This window comes from Cinclus cinclus, chromosome 6 (assembly GCF_963662255.1).
Source record: "Cinclus cinclus chromosome 6, bCinCin1.1, whole genome shotgun sequence".
In the NCBI taxonomy this organism is placed as follows: Eukaryota; Metazoa; Chordata; class Aves; order Passeriformes; family Cinclidae; genus Cinclus; species Cinclus cinclus.
In genome coordinates this window covers 57,402,720-57,426,539 of record NC_085051.1, presented here as the reverse complement: position 1 = coordinate 57,426,539, position 23,820 = coordinate 57,402,720, and the positions used below count along the sequence as shown (strand labels likewise).

General features: G+C 38.1%; 1 protein-coding gene across 2 annotated transcripts in view; it reads left to right on the top strand.

Annotated features, from left to right (window-relative positions):
• Nucleotides 1–19,424, top strand: part of PPM1A (protein phosphatase, Mg2+/Mn2+ dependent 1A) — a 30,625-nt gene extending 11,201 nt beyond the window's left edge. Inside the window, exons 2-6 of one of the 2 annotated variants that reach the window (XM_062495751.1) lie at nucleotides 3,673–4,524; nucleotides 6,218–6,335; nucleotides 11,351–11,459; nucleotides 14,024–14,081; nucleotides 16,406–19,424. In XM_062495751.1, the coding sequence (XP_062351735.1) occupies nucleotides 3,691–4,524; nucleotides 6,218–6,335; nucleotides 11,351–11,459; nucleotides 14,024–14,081; nucleotides 16,406–16,435 (1,149 nt within the window). In that variant the 5' untranslated portion in view covers nucleotides 3,673–3,690 and the 3' untranslated portion in view covers nucleotides 16,436–19,424. The remainder of the gene's footprint in view (nucleotides 1–3,672; nucleotides 4,525–6,217; nucleotides 6,336–11,350; nucleotides 11,460–14,023; nucleotides 14,082–16,405) is intronic. The other variant, XM_062495752.1, reaches the window with a different exon arrangement.
• Nucleotides 19,425–23,820: the final 4,396 nt, after the last annotated feature.

Genomic DNA, 23,820 nt, shown 5'->3' with positions numbered 1-23,820 from the left:
TGTGTGAGTGTCACCATGTATGAAGAGAAAGTTGCACCTCTGACCTTTCTACAAACCACCACCCTTATAGTACTGTCCAGAATGGTCCTTCTTTAAGGAAAAAGAAAAGGTGCTGTATGTTTGCCACTAAACTTCATTATTAAAGTGCATTTTCTCTTACTTTGTCTGTAATAGGAAGAGGGAGAATGCCTGCTTCCTTCAGTACGTATGTGCATCACTCAAGCATCCCAAAAATTGAGGCTTCCAGAGTAGAAGACTGGTTCTCTCTCCTGCCATGAGACTGCAGTTTTCTGATATGATTGTAGAAATGTGTGACTGGATTAAGATAGTAAAATTATTTGGAGAATAAAACAAATTACTAAGAAAGGCTCCTCTTAAGAAAGATGACTAAAGACATAAAGAGAGGCAGAGTTAAGCCATGTTGAGGATCTGTTTTATGTATTGCACACATTACATGCAGTCTCTTCTGGGTCTGTGTTTTTACATAACAAAGTCATGCTCAAACTTGGGCACTTGCATTGCTATGGGTTAATCAGATTTGCATACAGAGTTATGTGCTTAACCAAAGGTGTCATTCCAACTCAGTCACTGTAGTGCACAAAGCACCTCATCAAAGAATGACAAATGTGCTCATAATTTAGGTAGACACTGGTGTGTGAAAGATGTTTCCATATATATGGACTCAAAACCAGTTCTAAAAGGTATTTTAGTAGGAAGAAGGCATGGCTTTCTTATGTCAGCATTTCTCTCTGTGTGTTCATCCCCTCTTGTGAAACTAAGATTGCTTTTGTTCATAGCAAAGACTCTTGAAGTTCTTCAGCTTTTAACATTAAGGGTATTGGGGGAGAAGTAGCAGGTAGTCTTCATCAGAATTCACAAATTTGTCAGTTTTAACTGATTTTTTTTTTTTAAATGAGAGTTGAAATTCTGGAAAAAGCCTAAAGGTCTGGCACATTCATCCTATCCACAAGTAAACAATGTTTTTTCTGTAGTTACAGTGAGGATTTTGAAAACCTGGCCTATTCTGAATAGGTTTAGACTGCTGTTCTGGTGAAAGTCTGGTTAGCTGGAGTGTGGCTAGGAATACAACTGCAGTTTTCAGAGGGGGGGTCACTTCACGCTGTGGGCAATTTCTGAAGTTGTTCCGTGGTCACATTGTGATTTTTTTCCTTTTGCCCAGCTGTATTCTCATCCATGGTGGGCAACTCTCACCCCTGAAGAATCCTGGATCGCCTTCTCACCTACGAAGCTTAACTTAAAAGACCACCAGCTTTCAGGTTGCCTTCTGGGAAAGGGAAAAGGCAATTTGGTATTTGAATGCAGAATAATTTGTTAACTTAGAAGGTGTGCTAGCAATTCTGTAGTTGTTAGAACTTCATACAGACTGTCTGTATGTATTTCTAATTTACATTGTAAACTACTGAGCCAGACAAACAGTTTACAAAGCACAGCTCTGAATGTTGTGTACACAGTAAAGTGAGAGAGTAGAAGAAAAGTGGCCCTTATTAGTCCGGATTTCAACAGTGTTTGTGGTCAGTGTAACTGTATCCTGTTCTTAATGTTTTTCTGTTTTATTTTAAATTCAGCAATGATGTCAAATACCTCACTAAAGTATATTTGCCAGAGCAGTTTTTGCTTTTTGAGCTCTAAATTAAGGTGAAAAAGTTGAATATTCTGTTTCGTGTTCTCAACAGAGAGAGCATTCAGTGTTAAACTCTGCTCCTATCATAGAATGAATAAAAAGTATTATTCAGCAAAATAATTCCCCGTGTGATTTATAGCAGCATTCCGTAATTATTTTGATCACTCTGACTTCACTGGAGTTGCATGTGAAGATAAAAAAGTCTTAAGTCGTATTTTTTTCCTAGCAACTGCAGTAATGTGAACCTCCTGCCTGTACTTGGGACACAAGACACACCGTGCACACTCTGTTCTGTTGGTTGGTTACAGCTTGCTTGGGCATCAGTATTTTGTGTTCACTTAAGAGACAGAACTCCAGAGCAGGGTTTGGGGTGAGAGGAAGCAGAGGTGAATCACTGCTGCCATCCCTATACAGCTGAAGTATGTGTTTTGTTTTTGTTAACAAAGCATGTGAGCCAAAGAGTGCATAACCAGTCCCCGTGCCTCACATTTGAATCACTGTTGTGGTGAGATCAAATATAAACATTCCTTGAATGTTTATTTGAGCACAGATGTTTCAGAAAGGTTGACAGTGGCTGAAAGAGACGGTGTGAAGAGTTTTGTTGGATATATGGTGGCACTAATGGCTGATGCTGTATTGCAATAAAAGCATGTTATAGAAACCTGATGTTGTCACTTAAAAAACTGGTCAAATATATGCCATGGTCAAGTTAAACATTTCTAAAACCCCTGGTGTACTGATTTTTCTGCAGCTGTTAGCTGGGGCCTCAGGTGAAATCTGTTTCTGAGGTTCTTTTCACAGCTGATTTTTGTCCACAGTCTTTAAATAGTAGCTCATAGTTTTGTTCCATTACTTTGTATTGTATAACAGTGATTTGCAGATTCTTTGATGCTTCCCAAGGCATAATTTGCAAGTATGTAAAATGTGTGACCTATTTTATATGATTTTTTAATAATGGGTGCACAAATAAAGTGATGTGGATTAGAAGGGTGGGTTGGATGGTTAGGGTGTGAAAACCATGAAGATAAACCAGTCAGTTTATACTGCCTGCAAATACAACTCTTATTCTGTTAAGCAGAATATTTGCTGCATCACATCCCAAGGAGGAGAGGGTGTGCAGTGCATGGGTCTGGCTTGAATCTTGATTCACACGAGAATGTACAATACGTGTGATTTTATTTCCAAACAGATTTCATCAGACTTGTCAGGGTCAGTTGTCTTTCAGTGAAGCGTGAATACATGAGGGTTTTAAGTAAATCTTCAGCACAGACATCTGAGAAGCTGCTGCGTAATTTAACCCAAAATCTAAGGATGAGCTTTCTCAAGATGGCTGAGCCAAACTAATGGCTTGCTGCTGCCTAAAGGGACAGCTGCTCTGTTCCTTCCCAGTCCTGCTGCTAGTTTATCCAGTGTTGCTTTTTCCTTCATGCAGGCTCTGGCATCCTCTTAGTCATTCTTACAATTTATCTGTCTAAAAAAACCCAAGTAACAACCGAACCCAAAAAACCCTGAAACCCCCTTCTTGAAAAAAAACCAAACAAATCAGTTTGCTTTCATTTCCCCATCACTACCAGAAAAGCAGTATTAGCAAGAATTTGTGGCCAGCAGGTAGGGATCTAGGGAATGCCAGTGTCCTGGAAACATTGAACTCTTTCATGGCTCAGTTGCTGCAGGGAACAGCCATTCAAATGTGTGCCAGTTAACAAGTTCTCTTTGAAACTGGTTTCATACATAGTTCTATTAGAGGCTTTTGTCAGAACCATGAATGACAGTGAATATAAATTTTTCAAGTAAAACAGCTGAAAATACAAAAATACAAGAAGTGCAGTTCAGCTAGTAGTAGTGCCTTTGTTTAAATTAGATGAAAGCAATGCAAATTTGACTGGAGGCACAGAAAAATCAGCTTTATAGCTTTGTATTTTGGTCATCTTAACGTTACTTGTACCGTCATTTAATATCTTCCAACAGGATTTTTAAATGAGACGTTTAAGAAATACCTTAGTAATCCTTCCTTTTTTTCTCCTTTGTAGAACTGAAGGGAGGTCACCATGGGAGCATTTTTAGACAAGCCAAAGATGGAGAAGCATAATGCCCAGGGGCAGGGGAATGGGCTGCGTTACGGTCTGAGCAGTATGCAAGGCTGGCGTGTGGAAATGGAGGATGCGCACACGGCTGTGATTGGTTTGCCAAATGGACTTGATGGATGGTCCTTTTTTGCTGTCTATGATGGGCACGCTGGATCACAGGTTGCCAAGTACTGCTGTGAGCATTTATTAGATCACATCACGAGCAACCAGGATTTTAAAGGGCCAGATGGACCACCATCTGTGGAAAGTGTAAAGTGTGGCATCAGAACAGGTTTCCTGCAAATTGATGAACACATGAGAGTCATCTCCGAGAAGAAGCATGGCGCAGACAGAAGTGGGTCAACAGCTGTGGGTGTCATGATTTCTCCCCAACACACATACTTCATCAACTGTGGAGACTCCAGAGGTTTGCTCTGTCGAAACAGGAAGGTTCACTTCTTCACACAGGATCACAAACCAAGTAACCCCCTGGAGAAGGAACGTATACAGAATGCAGGTGGCTCTGTAATGATTCAGCGTGTGAATGGCTCCCTTGCTGTTTCAAGGGCACTTGGGGACTTTGATTACAAATGTGTCCATGGGAAAGGTCCTACAGAACAGCTGGTCTCACCCGAGCCTGAAGTTTATGAAATTGAGAGATCAGAAGAAGATGATCAGTTCATCATCCTGGCTTGTGACGGTATCTGGGATGTTATGGGAAATGAAGAGCTGTGTGACTTTGTAAGATCCAGACTTGAAGTCACTGATGACCTTGAGAAAGTTTGCAATGAGATAGTTGACACCTGCTTGTACAAGGTAGCCAGACTTGACAGAAGGAGTTTACTGTGTTTTCACTATTAGAAGTTTATGAACAAGTTAATAATAACTTTGCTTCCAGTCTATAAATATTCAGTGGTTTATGGTAACATGACTTTGACAGTGATGACCATGTTTCCTACAGAAATGGTGACAGAGGGGAAGGAACACACAACAGAAACAATGGTTTTCTGGGTGGTTTTGGTTAATTAAGAGGATATAATCATGTACAGATAGATACACTGTGATCAGTGGAAAAGTAGAAGCTGATGGGAATTTATGGCAAGCTAAAGACAATAACTGCCCTTCTCTCTTTCATAGCATACTTTGCAAAACCTTAACTCTTAAGACTTATTCAGGCTGGAGAGTATTTTTCCCCTTCCTGATGTTTCCCTGCTTGCTTGGGCATGTAGTAGTAACATTACTGTCATATTTACATCAAGATAAATGCAGAGTCAATGAACCTTGACTTCATATTTTGAAGACCTGGCTTCCTAAGTTAGTTTTTATTTTGGTTTATTTACTGTATTTTTTATTCACTGTTGTGTGATACAGCTGGAGTAGAAGATGAGACTATTAGGTTTAACAAAACTATGTAATCTTGTCTGCATTTACTTCTACTTTGTATTAATAAGTTGCAGTGTGATGGAGTTACTGAGTTTCATAGTTTGATACTTATTTTGCAAAGGCAAACTGGAAGTCATAGAGTAAAAAAAGCCAACGTTTTTCTTAAGACAACATCCCTGTTCTTCCCACATGGCTAACAGAATCATTGCTTCCCATCAGGAAAATTGTCATTGCTTTCCAACACCTTGGCAAATTGATAATGGTGATATTTTTGTTTACATTTTTGTTTGGTAATCCTAAAAACTAATACCAGAAAAGGAACAAGTGGTTTGTGGATGCTGTGAGCTTTGTAGGAGCCAGCTGGCAGCACATCCCCATACCCATACACTGCTGTTCTGCACACTGGCTTGTTCTTGATCTTGCTGATATCAGTGGAGTTAATTAGTGTTAAAAGTTAAGCCTATGGATGCATGTTTGTAGCCAAAGCACAGGGGTATTGAAAGTAAACCAAACAGTCACTTTGCATAAGCAGAATGTGTTTGTATTTTTAAATATTCGAGTATTGGGGGTTCTTTTATTTGCAAAGACCTGGGTATCTTACGGCTGGTTTTCTAACAAATTCTCTCACTTGCAACTTTTCTTGTTTTAAATGAAAAGGAGAAGAAAAAAAATCTTAATAGCTGTGATTTTTGGTGGAGGCACTGTCTGAATTCAGCACCTTCCTGATTAGTGCTTTTGAGTAGTAATGGTTTTGTTCACCCATTCAGCTGTTTTCCCCAAATGCTTGGATGGTACTTAAAACAAGATGGAACACAACTTTGTAATTATATATCACTCATTACTAATGTCAGTTTTTAGATGACAATGGGGTGTCTGTAACTGGCTCCATGTAGTCTTCAGACCATAATAGAGGAAAAAACAATGACTTAAGAGTTGTACCAAATGAATGGGCCTGGAATTCTGTAAGGGGTACAGGGAGATTAATCCTAATGATAATATTAATCCATAATAGTGAAAGTTGGATTCTGATACCATATGATTTGTGAATTTCTGTGTTTAAAATGCTTTGATGTGTGTTTAGCCTGGTGTGTATACATTTCTCAAATAATTTTTTCTTTTCCACCAGGGAAGTCGAGACAACATGAGTGTGATATTGATCTGTTTTCCGAATGCACCAAAGGTATCACCAGAGGCGGTGAAAAGAGAGGCAGAATTGGACAAGTACCTGGAAAGCAGAGTAGAAGGTGGATCATTTAAAAAAAAATAAGTAACTTTGTTTCTAAACGGACCCCTGGCCCCCTTCCCCTTCCAACACCTAAACCCTTAACACATACAGGCTTTTTAACAGACCTTCAAGTGCCATTGGCCATCCTGTGTACCTCTGGAAAAGGCACTCATATATGTCCTGAGAAAGTTCTGCTGGGAAAGTGCAGCAGCCTGTAGCCCTGAAAATTATTTGGGATGGCACAGAATTAATTTATGGTCAGTGTTCTTCCTGTGTCTGTTGACAGCACTAGCTAGCTTCAGACCAGTGAATCCTGGTTCCTGTTACATGGAGTTAAATGAAATAATAGAATATCTTAGAAAGTGTCTGTGAGGATGGTAATTTGAGTGCCATTTTTCCGTATAGTTAAGTACACAAATCAGTTAGGTGTAATACTTTATTATCAAGTAATAGTAGGGTTACAGCTTGATTACTGTAATCTATAAGCACCTGCTTACATATTTACTTATTTGAAAGTACATCAGAAATTTGTCAAAGCTGATATTTAAGCATTCATGACAAACAAAAGCTGGGAACTCATCTTACTCTGATAGTAACTTAAAAAATTTTCTTTAAATTTGTATTTCAAGAGTTCTTAAACTTTAAATTGAAACTGCAAGTGGGGCTTTTGGATCACATAAAAATGATATTTGAAATCAGTCAGTCAAATTATTTCTGATTTAAACTGCATTATAGTGCCTTTTGATATTTAAAACTAACTACAGCTTGGAGTTTGTTTCTGAAATTTAAGACATGCTGTATGCATTATTTGCATAGGTTAAGTCTATTTTTGAAGTGGACTCCTCTATATGTTACAAGTCTAGTTATGTGTGTGTATAATCCCAAGAATTCTTAATAGCACACAGGGCACGACAGGCAGAGTTCTCCACAACTGTGATAGCAGTGATTAGTAAGTTAGAGGAGTACATGATGTGCTTTTTTTCCTCCTTAACTTGCATGAAGGTAACACAGTGCAGCTCCAGAAATTTCACAGAGGACTTGCCTGCATGGGAATTACGGGCTCAGACAAACCCATGTGCAATTTTTAAAGCTCTTACAACCCGTGTAGGTGCTCCTGCAGAAAGTACCACGTTGTTTGAAGGCCTCACTCACCAGGTCTCAGCAAACTGCATCCGTTCTGCCCCTGAACAAATGGCCAGGCAGACATTTCTGTGCTTTACTCTCCACACTTGCCCGAGAGGAGAGGTTGGTGCACAGTCAGCGCTGGTGTGAATGTCCCTGACAGCATGGCAGGAATATCCCAGTGCAGGAATATCACACTGCAGCAGGGAAGTGTCAGATGGCTCCCCCGTGCAGAGCAGGGAGCAGGTTTGCACCAGGAGTGTGAGGAGCTTGCTGTGTGTGCCCGCTCACAGATTGGGTGAAGAACAAGTGTGCTGTACATTCACACATTGATTCACAGCGTGGTAACTTCCCTCATCTGGGCAAGTACTGCCTTCTTATCTTAGACATTGTGTCTGAGTTCAGACAAGCCCGTGAGCTGGAATATGAAAATATCATGAAGCCAAGGCTGCATCTTCAGCTGGCCTCATCATACCCCAGGAATATTAGGGTGAGGAAAGCTGGCATTTTGTACAGCAGCTTCATTTTATAAAGGAAGAGCTTAAACACTGGACCTGCGTGTGATTATGGTACATACAAGGAATTTGGCTGCTGGTACTTTGCATTTATACAAATAGGAAATTTACAGGAATGAGCAAAGTGTGATAATTGCATAGAGGCAGAAGGATTCTGTATGTAGTTATATAGCACTTTAATTCTAATTTAATGGGATGATGTCTGAACAACTTGAGGAAATATATTGTTCTTCCCCTCAAGGGTCTTTGCTTAATTTTGAGAGTCATCCTTAATCTTTTGTCTATTGTTGCACAAAAATATTATTTAAATTAATTAATATTTAGTAAACACTACTCAACCCAGCAGTGATTTGTATCAGCTGTTTGCAGAATTTGGCCTTTTAGGACTTATGCATGAGGAAAGTTGAAAGGCCTGAACTTCAAGAACAGGAGTTGATAACTTTTGTTATATTTTACTTAATTCCTGTGCCATTGCATTGTTTCTGAAGTAAATGGATAATGCCTTATTGACAAGTAAGGTAGGACTGCTGCAGCATCTTAAACTTTAGACACTACAGTGAGTACTCTTGCTCTTGTCTTAGGATACTATAAGAGTGGCAGTGCTTAACTTTAAAAGCCTGTTTTTTGGCTGAACTAAAAAATATAAAGAGTGCTTTTAGAATGATCTTACTAATCTGTAATATCCATTTAAATTTAAAATTCATTAAAGTGGACACTTGGTCAAAATGCATATTACGTATTTTTATGCACTTCAGTACTCAGTGAAGTCCAACAAGTAATGAGAGTCGCTCCTTTCTAATGTGCACTTTTTTTTCTGGTTGTATTTTTACCTCTTGGCCCAGAATATACCTTTATAATGTTAAAAACTAGTGCAAATTCTAAGGCTGAATAGGATTTAATAAAGATGGTCATCTTGAATAAGGAGAGATGATTTAGATTTTGAAAAATGTAGAAGCTTTTCTACTTACCATGTCATTTAAGACTCTCCTGATGTGTTGGTGGTCCAGATTTGTAGCTGCAACAAATAATGGAAGAAGCAGCAAGTGTGGAGATTACTTGCAATAAACTTGCATTTATTGCCATTACTTGCAATAAACCAATGTTACTCCTAAAGTATCATGTGAACCTCATGGTAGAAGTAATCAGTCATTCCAAAATGTGTTGCTATTATTTGCACTAATATGTGTTATTGATGTGTTGACTCTAAAAAGAAACTTGTCTAAGCTTTTTTTTTTTTTTTACTGTTCTCATTTTTTCTTACTTAAAACCATTCCATAATAGATAATCCCTGCAATATTTATAGCTATGTAGAGATAAAATATTTTAAGTTAGCTGTTACATGTTCCTTCCCTAATTTTTGCATAACAAAGTTCTGGCTTTTTCTTAAACTTTGTATGGAATTCCCATTTTTGAATCCTTTATTTTAGGGTTGTAAGTACATTTTCCAGTGCTTGGTGCCATGAAAATGTGTAGAAGGTTTAAAAGTAAACTAAAGACTGGGGGGAGGGTTGAAGGTGTATTGAAACAAGATAATTCCAATAAATTAAACACAGCTAGCAGGCCGACTCCATTTGTTGTGTCTTCAGTGTTCTTTCAGTCTGTATCTATAGTTTTATCAAAATATAAATGTATTCATTTAGTGGAGACTGTATGTTAAATGTACTGCAGTTACAGGTTGTGAAACTGTGTAGTATAGGTCAACTATAAATTCCTTATTTTTGTACAGCAGAACATTAGCACTAGCACAATGTAGCATATTCTAGATGTTCAAAATTGCACAATAAAGGAATTTGGCAAACCAAATCTGAGATCTTGGCTTCTTATTCAGATTTAAGATTCAAAGATTATTTCTTTGCTAAGTACTAGATGGTAAAATGAACTTTGGCTGTAGATTTTTGAGGAAATGGCAAGTTTTTGAGGTGTCTGGTATGCGGTGTCATATATTTAAAATTTAGGTTTTGAAGTAAACAGTTTAAAGCCTTGTGCTGCAGACTTGGATGCTGGTTGAGGACTAGGCAGTGTTTCCACTATACCATGCAAATAATTTACACAGCCTGACTGCAAAACAGAGCTGATGGTTTTTTTAAACACACACAGCCCTGAAAAAGCATTACATACACAAAAAGTAATTCACAATTGTTGGGGTTTTTTTAGGTTTTGTTTTGTTTTAACTAAAAAGGATCGGTTACGTGTGGGTTTTAAAAGTTTTTCAATGTGCCTTGTCTCTCAAATTATAAAATGGAAACTTGATATTTTCTTCTGGAATTTAGGCCAAAATCTGAATGCTTGAGTTTTTTTCAAAAGAGGTACTGATGAATTCCAACTATTTTCAAACTGTGTAAATGCTTTATTACATGAAGAGTAGTGTGCATGTAGGTGCATGCATCTATAGATGTGCACGTATGTGCAGATTATTTTACGCCTCTTGCAGTATTCACTTGAAGATGAACAGCACTAGGTCTTAATAATTCATGTGTTTTGCAGTTTCTGAGAGCTCATGCTTACAGAGAAATGGATGAGATGCATTTTTTAAAATGTTTTTGTTCTTTAAACTTCATAAAATCGCTATTTAAAGAGGGGCTCTTCAGGGGTGATATGGTTTGAAATGTCTTGAAGTCAAATAAAATTGTGTGCTTTTGACTTGAGGAGAAAAGTGAAAAAAGCAAACACCAAAAACAAAAACCCAAACCATCCAGGCTTAAGACTAAAGTTAGAGAATGAATGCTTTGACAAACGTGGCTGTGGCTACAATACACATTCTCTTCACCTGGAAGCTGGAGTGGATCAGCTTTAAGTTTCTGCCCTGAATTTAAAGATCTCATGAGTTGAGGATGAAACTGTCAATTAGATGTGATGTCCCTGGCTTTTAATTTATGTGTAATAGTTCTTAAAATCTGTATGTTGCTGTAATGCAGTGAGGTACAAGTATTGGTTAATACACATACAGCCATGGGAATTACTTCTGACATGTGTAAGCTTTTATTTCTTGAAAATATTATGTGTTTTGTCATGGCAATAATATTTTATCTTGTGTTGCAACAATAAAGCTGATGTTAATATCTGCCCCATGCCTTGGGCATACTGTGGGAAGATATTGCATCTTCTATCTAATGTATAGCAGGAAAGCCATTAAAGATTTTTTCCCTCACTGTTACTAGGTAGCTGTGTATTTCTAAAACCAAGTCAGCATGTTTAACAGCAGTAAATCTGTGTCAAATCTGTTACAGGTTTTTCCTTATGGAACCAAAGTTAACAATTACCATGTTGAGTACGGTCTGTTGCTTTAATCTTTTATTTTTTTTTTAATGTTAAGCTGCCTTTTTATAAAACTGAGTGTTTCAATCTTTTTAAGTTAAATTTGGACTGCACTTACAAAAAAAGTACTTCTGATTCCCAGAGATCATAAAGAAGCAGGGTGAAGGAGTGCCAGACTTAGTCCACGTGATGCGTACGTTAGCAACTGAGAGCATCCCAAACCTCCCACCGGGGGGGGAGTTGGCAAGCAAGTGAGTTCACATCAGTGTACATGTGGGGTTTGATTTAAATCACATTTGAACTGCAAGGCCACTCTTAAAATTTGGGGGGCAGGGAGGGAGGAAGGGCATAGGACAAAAGGTGATGATCTGTTCTTCAGTTTTTATTACTCAGTTGTTCTGGGTGAAAAGGACAAGCCCAAGAGTGGAGTTGACTATGAATCATTGCAAAAATTAAATGTCAAACTGTAATTCTGGGAATGAATGAGGGGTTTTTAAGGGTGGCCTGAGTGTCTGTTTTATGTAATTAATTGGGGTTTCTGGGGGGATGTTACATTTGAACATGTGAAAATAATGCCCTGGCTTTAATTACTTGAAGTGTTATACACTTCAACAAGGAGTGATATGCATAAAATGTTTTGCTTGGCAGCTTTCTCTTCTTGTCTGTAGCTATGTTGTAATTGCTTAAAAATTTGCTTTTGTTCCTCTCTGCTTGTGACAAATCTGAAAGCAAGATAGAAGTCTATCAAAAAGGAAAAATGGGAAGTTAAATCTGTAGCTTTATATAGCTGACTTTGTCCTTGAAGGGTTCAGTGGTGATGCTCTGTGGTTTCTCAAATATTCAGTCTTTAAGAAAGCAATGTGCTCAGCTTGTTTACACCCCAAAGCAAGTGCTTTTTGGTTCAAAAGATTCTTCATGAGCCTGTGCTGTGTTAAAATGGATTGGGCACATATGATACAGAATATTTTTGGCCTTTCAGAGTACCGATTTTTGTGTCCTTACACCAAAACATTGGGATTTTAGGCACATAATTGGATAAATTATAAATTAATAAATGAATAAATTATAAAGTTATAACTGTAAAGTTGGATTCTAGAAAACAATATTGTTCCTATGGAATTGTTTCACTAGGAGAAGAAAAGACAACAATTTGAAGTATAATAGCATCTGTTTAGGATGGGCTGCTGTGGTGTTGAAGTATGAGTGAATCAGTTACTCATGAAATGCAGCATACAAATTGATTTTTCTTAATCTCTTTTTGGCTAGAAGTAGCATCATGGTTGTGAAGAAATGCTGAAGTGATGTGACTTCAGTGGGATTTTATGTCTCAGTGATTCTAGTTTGAGTAGGGACTTAGAGAAATACTGATTTAATTGGCTGTTGATGTAACTTAAAGCGCTACTGCCATTTTGGAAGGAAGAAGATGCTTTCCAAGAAATCTGCCTGTATTTAGAATCAAAGATACCTATTTCTTGAAAGATATGGGGACGTTTCCAGTCCATATATGCAATGTACTTTGTGTGTAATTGCTTGATTTTATTGCTTTAAATCCAGCCTCTTCTTTCATGCCCTGTAATCATTCACTGTGATGTTTATACATGGTAGTTCCTGATTCTTCAGTGTTGCAGGATGATTACAAAACTTGTCATCTGCTTTTTTTCTTCCCTTGCACTCCTTTGTGGTTGCTCTGCATGTATTCATCAGCAGTTTAAAGGTTGTTCTTTGAAGTTTGTTTTGTATCACGGTCTGCTACTTTATCTTACTTGGTTCTGCAGAAGGGGATCCAAAAGAAAGTTGCATTTAAAGTCCAATCTGTAATTTCTTTTTTTTTTTACTCCCCTCTTTCATTGCTGTTCTCCCTCCAAAGTTTTCTCCTTGTATAGTGGGAAAGACAAAGGCAACTGCTTCCTTCAGCCTCACATTGAGTTGTGTTTTGTTGTTTTGGATATCTTTTTTTGTTACCAGTTTCCAGGGGGGTTTTTGACTCTCAGTTTTTCCACCCCATGTTAAATAAATAAAAGTAATGTTGCTCATTTGCATGTTGATTGAAAATGCCATATTTATATTTTATCTATCAGTATTAGAAAAGTCAAGAATCCCAGAGATGAAAGTTAATTTTAAGCCATCTTAAATATGCTAAGCATGGGCCTTTTTAAAAAGAGGTAAATTTCAAAATGCTTGAATTAATTTTTTTTAATATTTTTTACCAGACAAAATTTATGTCAGTCTGAAGATACAATACACAAAACTGCAATTTCTGTTTTAAGAAAAAATTGCAGGAGACCGTTAGGCATGTCATTATAGAAGAGTACAGTTCTAGAACTATTTTTTTTTTCATGTTTGCACATGAAAAGTCCATTTTAGGATGTAACATGGACAAAAATGTACTTCAGAATGTAATTTTTGTGTGTCCAGAAGATAAAACAACACTGTTCCCCTATGGAAGTACTACGTAATACATGCCATAATACATGAGGTATTGCTGCAGTGGTTTTTGGCCACACAAGTGACCAGGACAATCAATGTCCACTGAGGTTTCTGCTGCCCTTTCTCAAAGTGAAGACCTGACTGTCAGGTTGTGCCCTTCTCCTGTTGAACTCTGAGGGATATTCAGCCTTGTTTGCCTTGAGCCTAAAGGTTTTACAGGATATGGGATGTTTAAGGACAGTGCTAACTTGCAGTAAACATGGTTCCATGAATTTGGAACATTCTAAAGTTTGCATTTAAATTAAAATTGGGAATTTGGCTTGGGGAAAAAACATAAACACAGCCTTAAAATCTTGTGGGTTTTTTTGTTTTGTTTGTTTTGCTCTAGACGGAGTGTGATTGAAGCTGTGTATAACAGACTGAATCCCTACAGGAACGATGATGCTGTGAGTAGCTTTTCTCTTACATTCTCTTCTCTCTCCCCCCCCCACCCCAATTATTTAAGCTGTTTTATAAAGAAAGATACTGCAAATTCTTGTTAAAGACCCCTTCCCCTAAGAGAGGAAAAACACTGTTGTGCTCTTCGGGCTGTGTTTTGTAATTGTTTTCCACTGCCTTGTGCTGATCATCATCTCAAAACTCCAGTAGGGTTGATTCATTTGTCCTCTGGAATTTCATTATTTCAGTCCTGCTTGGGTTTCCAAGTGCTGCCAAATGGTGGAAAGAGTCATGAGGGGCTTTTTTTCCCCCTTCTTTACAAGGAAACATTTTTCCCTAAATATCAAGAAATAAAATGCTATTTCTAAACGCACGTGTTAAGAATATATTAAGTTTACCAAATGGACTGTGTAAACACTTTTATTCTTAAGCATAGGGCATCTTAGAGCAAGCAGTCACTTTGGGTTCTTATATGTCAGTACTGAGAGACACATAAATCCACTGTCACAAACCAAACAGTGAACATGAGCATGATTCCAGTGGCAGTTTGATCACCAGAAACAGCATTCTGTCACTGAAAGTACAGTATCTCAGAGCAGTTAAGCTGATCCTTTAACTATCAGCAGAAATTACTTACAAGTTTGGATGTGACATAAAGTGAAAAGCAGCCAGACATAAAGATTGTCTGTTGGTTTTACTAGTTTTATTTGGCAGCCTTTGTTCTATTTTTAGCATAAAAATTCCTGAATAGGAGCTGAAGGAGGATGCTTTACCTTCAAAATACATTCTGTACTATGTTGCTGTTCTACAAATGTACAGTACACAAACTTTTTGCTAATGTTGGCAACTGAGATACAGAAATTTGCATATGGAATAGTTGGCAAGCAGCTCCTGCATTTTTACTCCTGCTGCTTTTATTCTTCATTCTTGAAGCAACCATTTTGCTCTTTCATATAATTGCTCTCCTTTGCTACTTCTGGTCTTGAAGGAAAAGCTGGAGGTGGTACTTTTGCAAAGGGCAATTTCAGTTTGTGTTTTTTTTAACTACACCTCCGTGCCAACTGTTCCTCTCTGGTTTGTAATGTATTCTGTGTGCAAGTTTGAATGAAGGGTGCAGAACTTCAGTGCTAAGAAATTACCACGGGTGGCATTGCTAGAGACTTAATTAGCTTCTTTCCTCTCCAAGGAGTCACTAAGGCAGTGCTTTTGAAGAGGAGTAATATTTCTCCCTCCTGCAGCCTCAGTAATGATGGGGAGGTGTAGCAGTGGAAGCACCAGGATGTGCTGTTGTAAAAGCCCATCCTGCCCCTTAATTGCTTAGGGGAAAGGAGCAGTGATGCTGAAACCACTAAAGGTGGTGCACAGGAGCAGGTTGCTCTGATTCAGGTGCTGCTGATTCAGCTGTGAGTTCAGCTGTAGAGCTGTGGCCCCACTTGCTCCTGGTTAACCTGTGAGCCCACCTCATAAGGCTGGTAGAGAAAGATGGATATAGAGCAGTCTAAGCAAGGGAAAAGCAAAACAGGCCTGACACAGAGGTAAATGGATTAAAAAACACTTGGTAAAATTAAATTGGTTAAACCAGGAATTGGTTAAACATTTGTCAGGCTTGTGGTAGTTATACAAAATCTGCTGTTGCATGTGGACCTAAATTGAATGAATTTTTGGGACACTCAGGTACTGGATAGGTTGAATTGCCAAGTAGTGTGGCCATGCAATTATTTGGAGCACAACATGTCTCTGCTTTCAATATCCTTTTTTTTAAATTTATTTATATGCATTTATTTTCTTCCCCTTGCGGTTTTATTACATCCAAAATTACAATTTCCTTCAGTTGCCTCAACTACACTTCTGTAACCTTAAATTAAAAGTGTTAAAATAGCTCTGAGTTATAACAGGGTGTCAGTTGATGTCTGTATCTTCCCATGCAGCGAGGGAGGGCTGAGAACACAAAAGATGGTAATGGTGATAACACATGGCATGAGCACATCCTGCTCTTTTCTGGCACCTGTGAACTGAGTGTATCCATTTTGTATTACTTGTAACTACTCAGGAAATAGCTAGAAAGGCTCTGGAAATGCTTTTGAGTAACATTCCTAGGTTCTTATTTTCAGGATTGATGAAACAGTCATATTTTGAAATTTCTTGGTTCTAATGTTTCGTTAATTAAGAATATGTGGGGTTTAGATACTTTTTAAAAGCTGTTTCTAAAAGGGGAGAGAAAACAGACTCTTGAAATGATTTAAGTCTTTACCCTTTTCAGTCTGGATTATCCAGAAACTGCCGCAAGGATGGGCACTCCAGACTTTAAAGGGTTCCTTCTTTTTTCTTTAAGGATTCTGCCTCAACTGATGATATGTGGTAAAACTGCTCATCTAGCTGTGGAGTTCACGTTTCATCCTGCAAATGAAAGTGCAGCCCAACCTCAGTGACCCTTCTTAACATCCATCCTCAACCTTAATTAAAGAAGGGAATATGATGTGTTGGTGAGAGTGACTACAGCAGTACGACTTCTAGCCCAGGAACTGATCTTTTTTGTAAAACAGACTTCTGTAAACGTGATTTCAAACCATAAATTCATGTTGTAAATCAGACTCCAGCAATTTGTTGTATGATTTTGTTTTTGTAAAGTGCAATTGTCTTTGTACAAAATGCTCATATTTAATTATGAACCGCTTTAAATCACTATAAAGGTTAGAAGAAATGTTTTGGCTTGTGTGATGCAACAATATATATCCCTTTTAAAAATCATGTTGTGGTTTTGGATTGCAAGGAGCAGCAGCCTAGCCAGCTAGGTGCTCAAGAGGTGCACAAAACTGTTAAAGATAACTTTTTTGGTTTCTATGAAAGCTGAACTCATGGGCAACCTACCAGAAATTATAGTGTGTGAATTTTGCTTGGCAATGGAAAAATAACTTAGGAGTAGTGCACATTCTTCAACAAACATATATAATTTTCTTGGATGCACTCCTGCTCTCACGTTGAGTCGAAGGGATTTGTGATTTTGAGTTCAGTGGGAGTTAAATCGTGCCCTGTTAACAGTATCCTGTTCATACATATACCAGTCTTGGGATCAGAGCACCTTGGTTCTTTGCACCTCTTTTTTCATTAACCCTTACCTGAAACTACTAATCACTGAGCATGAAGACAACTTTCTACATAAAGTAGGAGTCTGCAGCATTTTTACAATCCTGATTGGCTGGGTCTGCTGCTGTTCCAAGAAAAGTACTCTGAATTCCATTTTATCAATAAAGCTTGATTTAACAAACAAGACATTTACCCATAAATGTGTAATTCCTTCTTTTCCTGCCTTTTAAAGTGTCAGTGCCATTGTAAATGATATTTTACTTGTGGAAGAATATTTTTCTTAATTGGTAGCCCATTTTTAAAATGGGAAGGATTTTGATTATTGCCCAAGACATAGCCATATGCTAGAGGATGATGTGGGATTAATCCGTTACCCTATTTTTTACAAATGTGGGTTTTTCAGGCTTTTTGGTGTTGGGTTTGTTTTGGTTTGGTTTTTTTTTTTTGTTTGTTTTGTTTTGGTTTTTTTTTGCCCCTCCCTACTGAAGATGTGCATTGGTTTGAATTTGCCTACTGTTTGATGAAAATACATTTGTTAAAGCCTGACAATCTTTAACATTTTATGGTGTGTGTTTTTAATTGACCCACTTACTTAGAATGAGAGACTAGTGGTTAAACAGTACTTGTGATTTGAGGTATAGCATGTTGACAATATTTAACTGTTTGTTGTTTAAAATTCTAATTTAAAATTTTATAAGATAATAAACTAATTTGATTTAAGCTTAGCTTTCTCCCATTGAGCATATGAAAATTAAGTTTTCAAGTCAGTCGTGTTTGCAAAACTGCTGTTTTGTGCACCTTGTATTGTCTTTTTGGTTGAGAATATTGTATTTAATATGTAGTTTACTCATTTAGTAGGCAGATTCCTCAAAAGGAAAATCAGTAAAACAAGTAGATTGTAACATTTACTGCAGTTAAACAGAATCAGAACTTGGTGTATAATTACTTTTTGATAGGAAAATGTAGTGCAATGCATTTTGCTATATTTGTCTTTCCCTAACTTTGACATATACATATTTGTATATATAGCCTTAAAACTAATGCAGAGTTAGGGAACACTGAACAGTGAAAAAGTAACTTATAGTGTCTTGGAACTAAGTATAGTATATACCAGCAAACTTTTCTTTTATCCCTCTTGTCTATGTGGGGTGCTTAAACGTAACTTCATTGTATTTAGTTTGTAATCTGTTCAAGCATGAATGAAGAAAACATAAGCACTATTTGTATTTATAAATTTATAGCAATTTTTGCTTAAAGAACCAGTTCCTTACCTACCTATGAATAAATGCTTAAAATGTCTAATTTTGTTGTAGAGTGCAAAACTATAATGATGTTAAGTTATAGCTTCACAGGCACCTAATTAACGAGCATATTTAATAATATATGGCGTATTAGTGTGAAAAGCTAAACTTAATTTAGAACTAGGCAGATAAGTTCTGTCTTTTTTTTTTTCATAGAGACTAAAGTTTAGGTTTGGAAACTTCAAAACCTTGAACTGGACTGTGGAACCTTTGAGTTTTAAACTTTAAAAATCAGAAGCAAAACTGTGGTGTGAAAAGCCATACTTCAAACCATAATCACCTAAACTTTCTCAGTGACAAAGGAGATTTCTGAAGCCTCTTCAGACGAGGTCTCCTGAAGGGTTAGAGAGAAAATAATTCTGCTGTTGCTACAGGCCATGTGAGTAGGTTTGAGGGTAGTGGCAGAAAGCCCGTTTCAGGCCTTTCTCTCTCCCGCCTACACTCAGATTTTGATGAGCTCAGAGCACTGAATTATGATGTATGCATAAACACTGCCATTTTAGATACAGACTTTGATTACGAAATAAATGATTTAAGTATATAAAGCATCCTAGAAAAGAGGCAAGCTGTACTTTTTTCACTGCTCTGAAAAGAAAAAGGCACTTTTGCACCTTTGTGCATCTCCTTCTTGCACCAGAAACTTTTTTTTTTTTAAATGCTAAAAACATTAGCACCTCAGGGGCAAGGCAGCAATTTTTATTTTGAAATATTGTGTGCTATTTATTTCCCTCTCAGAAAAAGATTCCTGTGTGACAAAAATGAAAACTGTGTGATGTTAACAGATGTATTTTTAAATACATGTTCAAATAGGGTGGTCCCGATTTGCTTGTTTATAAAAGAAAATGACATTTGTAAAGCTACTTTGCTTCATATGCCATGCAACTTTGTTTTCCTTCTACATTTGACAGATTCACTGGATACAGTTTCTGTGAGTTTTGTTGCAGTCAGATTAAATGTTTTTGCTGATCTTTCTGGGAGAATACCTGTAAACTGCTTTATAGACAACTGTTCCAAATAATTCTCGCTAATTCAGCATTGAAAATTTATGTTCAAGACAGAGGCTTCTAAAATGTGCTTTAAACCAATGTTGGATGAGCTAAATGCAGTGACATTAAGTGGGATCCTAGGTTTGCAGGGCTTTGTAAATCCTGTGTTTCCATAGAGTCCCTGATACTCACACTGGGACAGAAACAGAGCCCGAGCCTTTCAGCTGGGCTTGCTGTCAGCTGGCCCAGGAGCAGCACCACCATGACCTTGAGGCACAGCCATCATTCAGTTAAACTTTGAGCTGGAGGCAGAATTGGAGAGAGGAATTTCATCAGCTTGTGTTAAATGAACTGCGGCAGTCGTAGGTTGTGTCGGCGAGGTGCCTGCTGAATTCTGAGCAGCAGATGAGTCATGGTAGCACTTACCTTGAGAGTTCCTGCAGGTGCCCAAGCTGATCTTTTCAAATTTACTTGTAGCAAACTGATTTCAATGTCCATTAGATTATTTCTTGCAAAGCTGGCGCTGTTGCTATACAGGTTCATGTCTGAGCCATTTTGCTCAGTTCAAGATGATTTAACAAAATTAGGGATCAGTTTTCACTTCAGTTGATTCCCTGATAAGAATCCCACCTTAATTTTATACCCTGGATAGGAGACACTTCCTATTGCATTCCATTTTTAGTAGCTTATGGTCTAAGGATATGGTTTCATGATCTTATGCCAGGACTAAACCATTGCTCCTATAGTTTGCCCCTATTGCCTTTTTTGTGCCGGTGCTTGTCCTTACGTGGGTGTGCAGTTAAGGAGAAAGAAAAAAAAACTGTCCTCTTGAGCTGGGTAAATTGATAACCCAGCTGTGGGGTGCTGGTGCTAGGGAAAAATGGAGAGTGGGGAGACAGGACTGAGAGCAAAGGAATGGTTGCCCCACCCCTCCTGCCACAGTTTGGGAAACCACACCCAGATAAATGCTGGCCTGTATAGGGAGCATCGAAACCTTTGCAGCTCTTTCCCCACTTTTAAGACAAATATTTTGCTTTGATAGACATTTCTTTTCTTTAAACTGGAATCATAGACTTGGGTCTGAGTATCTTGTGTGAGTTCTGTGCTGACAACTTTCCTCTGTGTTCGCATTCTCTGGAAGTTTGGAGCTGTGTCCTGTGGGAAAGACAGCACGGCTGCCACAATTAGGTTAATGATATGGTTGTTACAGTTTACCTTAGTTCAATGTGCATCAGGATTTCATCATGCCAAGATGTTGACCTCCATCTCTACCTGCACCTTCTTGAGCTGCTTTTGTGCACAAATGACTTGGTGCATTTCAATTCCTTGGTATTTTAACTTGGTCCGTGTCTGGAAGGGGCTAACCTTTAGGAGAGCAGTGCCCTTTTCCTCATCTTTTGGCAAATACAGTATTTGATACAAACCTGATATCCCTTGCATAGGTTCAGAAACAGCTAAACTGTAGAGCTACAGGGCTGTACCCTGACATTCTTATGTAAAAAATTATTTGTTACTTGGTGCCAAGCTTCACCAGATACGAAGATAATGTCTCCTAGATAATGAGTGTGGCTCCTTGTTACTACGACTACCTGTGTCTGACATGATCATACCTGAGCCTTTATAGACCAGTTCAGGGTATAAATTCTCCATCTGGCTGGAGAGGTTTTTTTAACTCTTCAGGTGGGGAAAAGAGGCACCAGACGTGACTTTCCAGGATGCTGTAGCACAAAAAATTGAATGTGATTCCTGCTGTAAGCTGTAAAAAAGGAGCAGAATATAGAATTACCACTCTCTGGCTAAATAATTTTGACTGACCTGTCTGAAATACTGATCAGAGAATCCATTTTTTTGTGAGCTTTTTCTGTGGAGTGCTTGCACAGTCTGCAGCTTTTGTGGACCCAGGTGTACACATCTGAAGCACTCTGTGGCCTTATTTTGCCAATAACATTGCTTTGTAAATGAAGTAGCAGCCAGCTGGGCTATGGCACATGTTCACAGGAGGTCAGGAAGCTGTAGGAAAATTTGAAGTTTCTCTTTTAGTATCGTGGACCACTAAATGCATTTAAGTAGAAAAAAAATAGATGTTAAAAGTTGAGTTTACATTGTCTCCCACTGAAAATTTGTTTCTAGAAAAATGACAAATATTTCTACCATTTACTTAATATGTGAAAAAAATTGTCTGGAGATTTAATCTCCTGGTTGTGTCAGAGCTGCTGACCTGTAGTTACTTAGGCTTCATGCATATTCCTCATTTTCTCTGTGTTTTTGTTTGATGTTCCTTTTGGGTAGCAGTAAAACAGATCTTTCTTTTCCCCATGTCTTGAACACATTCTTCTAAAGTCTTTGCTTCCAGGCTAAGGGGACGGGAGTGATGATGTCTTAGGAAAGTGTTTTGGGAGAGGCTTGCTTTATATTCAATGACCACAAAACCCCCTAACTTTTGCACCACAAAAGTTGGGAAAGTGGGTTTAACTTCAAAAATGCCTTTTATAGAACCAAGAAAATCTGAAAGTGTCAAAACTTGGGTAGAAGTGGGATGACAGGTCAGATTTCTAGAGTGATTTATGCATAGCCAGATTTTTACACATAACTTGAACAGATTCCTGCCCAAATGCTTTTTAAAATATCACTAGGCACCTCATTTCTTCTTTTTTTCTTTCTTTTTTTTTCCAAAATGGGAATAATAAAACCAATGGTCCTTACTACTGTATAACCAGCCATTTATCTGAAGTGTGGGTGCTGTGGCAGGCAGTACCATTTTCTTTGAGGAGCATGAGATCTTCACTTCTCAGCTTGCTCAGTAATGCTGAGGCAAAGCTGAAATTCCTTTTTTGCTTCCTTGAAGTGGTGGCTCTGAAGAGCTGGGTGGGAGTGTGTGGCTTTTACAGGTGGACAGGACTCCCCATGTGTATTGTGAGGAGGCCTCTGGAGTTGAAGGAGCTGCCATTGTTACTGATTTTGAGAAATACCTGTAAGAAAAATGAGAAAACAGACTGGCAGGTCCCAAAACATTCAATATCTTTATTCTATCAATGCCTGTGTACTAAGGTCCAGAGTTTCATTTCAGCTGTTACTGAACTCCAGCCAGTTTGAGCAGTGCAAATACTGGGTAACCAATTTCATTTACACTGTTGGGATTTCAGGCTGGATCACGTTACTTTTGTTCACACGTCAGGGGAAAATTAGAGTCAGATAGACTTGGGAAAATCAGGGAAAAACTTAACTTTACATCCCGCTGACATTGATGGAGCTTTTGCTCACAACATACAGATTTTGCACCTGATGTTGGAGCCTTAACTCTCCCACTTCTCTTGGAATGAAAAACAAATGTAATCTTTATTCAGTTTAGGTTTTGAAAAAGCTTTTCAAAGCCATAGGGAAGACAGTGGTAATGTTAAAGCAAAATGTTTGGTTAATCTGAGATAATTTCTTAATTCTTTAAATGTCTAAGAATTTTTTTGTTTTTAAAACCTCAGAAGAACACCTTTTAAGAGGTTTGACTTTTGATGCAGTGCTTTTAGCTGCAAGTAAATGAAATCCAAAATGATGTATCCAGGATGGAAAGACAGTAAGACTCTGAAAATGTAGGAAGAAATGTCCTGAATTTACATAGAATTGTATTCATGTCCAGTGATGGACTCCTGAAGGGTTGGAGCTAGATAATCTTTAAGGCTCTTCCAACCCAGGCCATTCTGTGGACCATTCTATGAAAGGATCTTTGACAGTGTTTATAAGGGAACGTTTTATTGTTGCTGAGTGATGGCAGACTGAGAAGTCTGCTGCAATTTGGAATTTCCAGCCTCTTAAATTGGAACGTGGGCATTGCACACCAGAGTCCCCAGTGCTGGGATGCTGTTACCCCATGTTCTGTGGGTTAATGGCCCGCAGCCCCTGGGACTTGGAGTTGGGGTTTCCCAGCCTGTTCTTGCTGATGACCTCGGGCACCCAGAGTTAAACTGCATTTGTTAACCAGATCTAACTCTCTGGTGCCAGGAATCCAGTTTTTTTGAGTAAGTGCTGAATTATGCAAATGTTCTTGCTGAATGGTGCCGGGTATTTCACTGCTCGAAAAACTCAATTACTCGTGACCAAGAGTTGATAGGAGACAAAAGCCAAGGTTGTCCCAGCCAGGGAGTGCTGGATATCTAAAAAGTGTGAGCTTTGACTTCCAGGACTGGCTATTTTATAAATCTTTATAAACAGATTTTGGGTTCTAGCATCTGTCTTGTTCCTAAGACCAAGTACAAACATGCTGAATTAGAGAGTTTTCACCTGTCTTCTCACAGAATCGACTCCACACCGTACCATAAGAGTCTCGTTTGTAGTGACATGCTGTGCCTGTCTTTTTAGAAAATTCATGACCTCTTTATATCTAT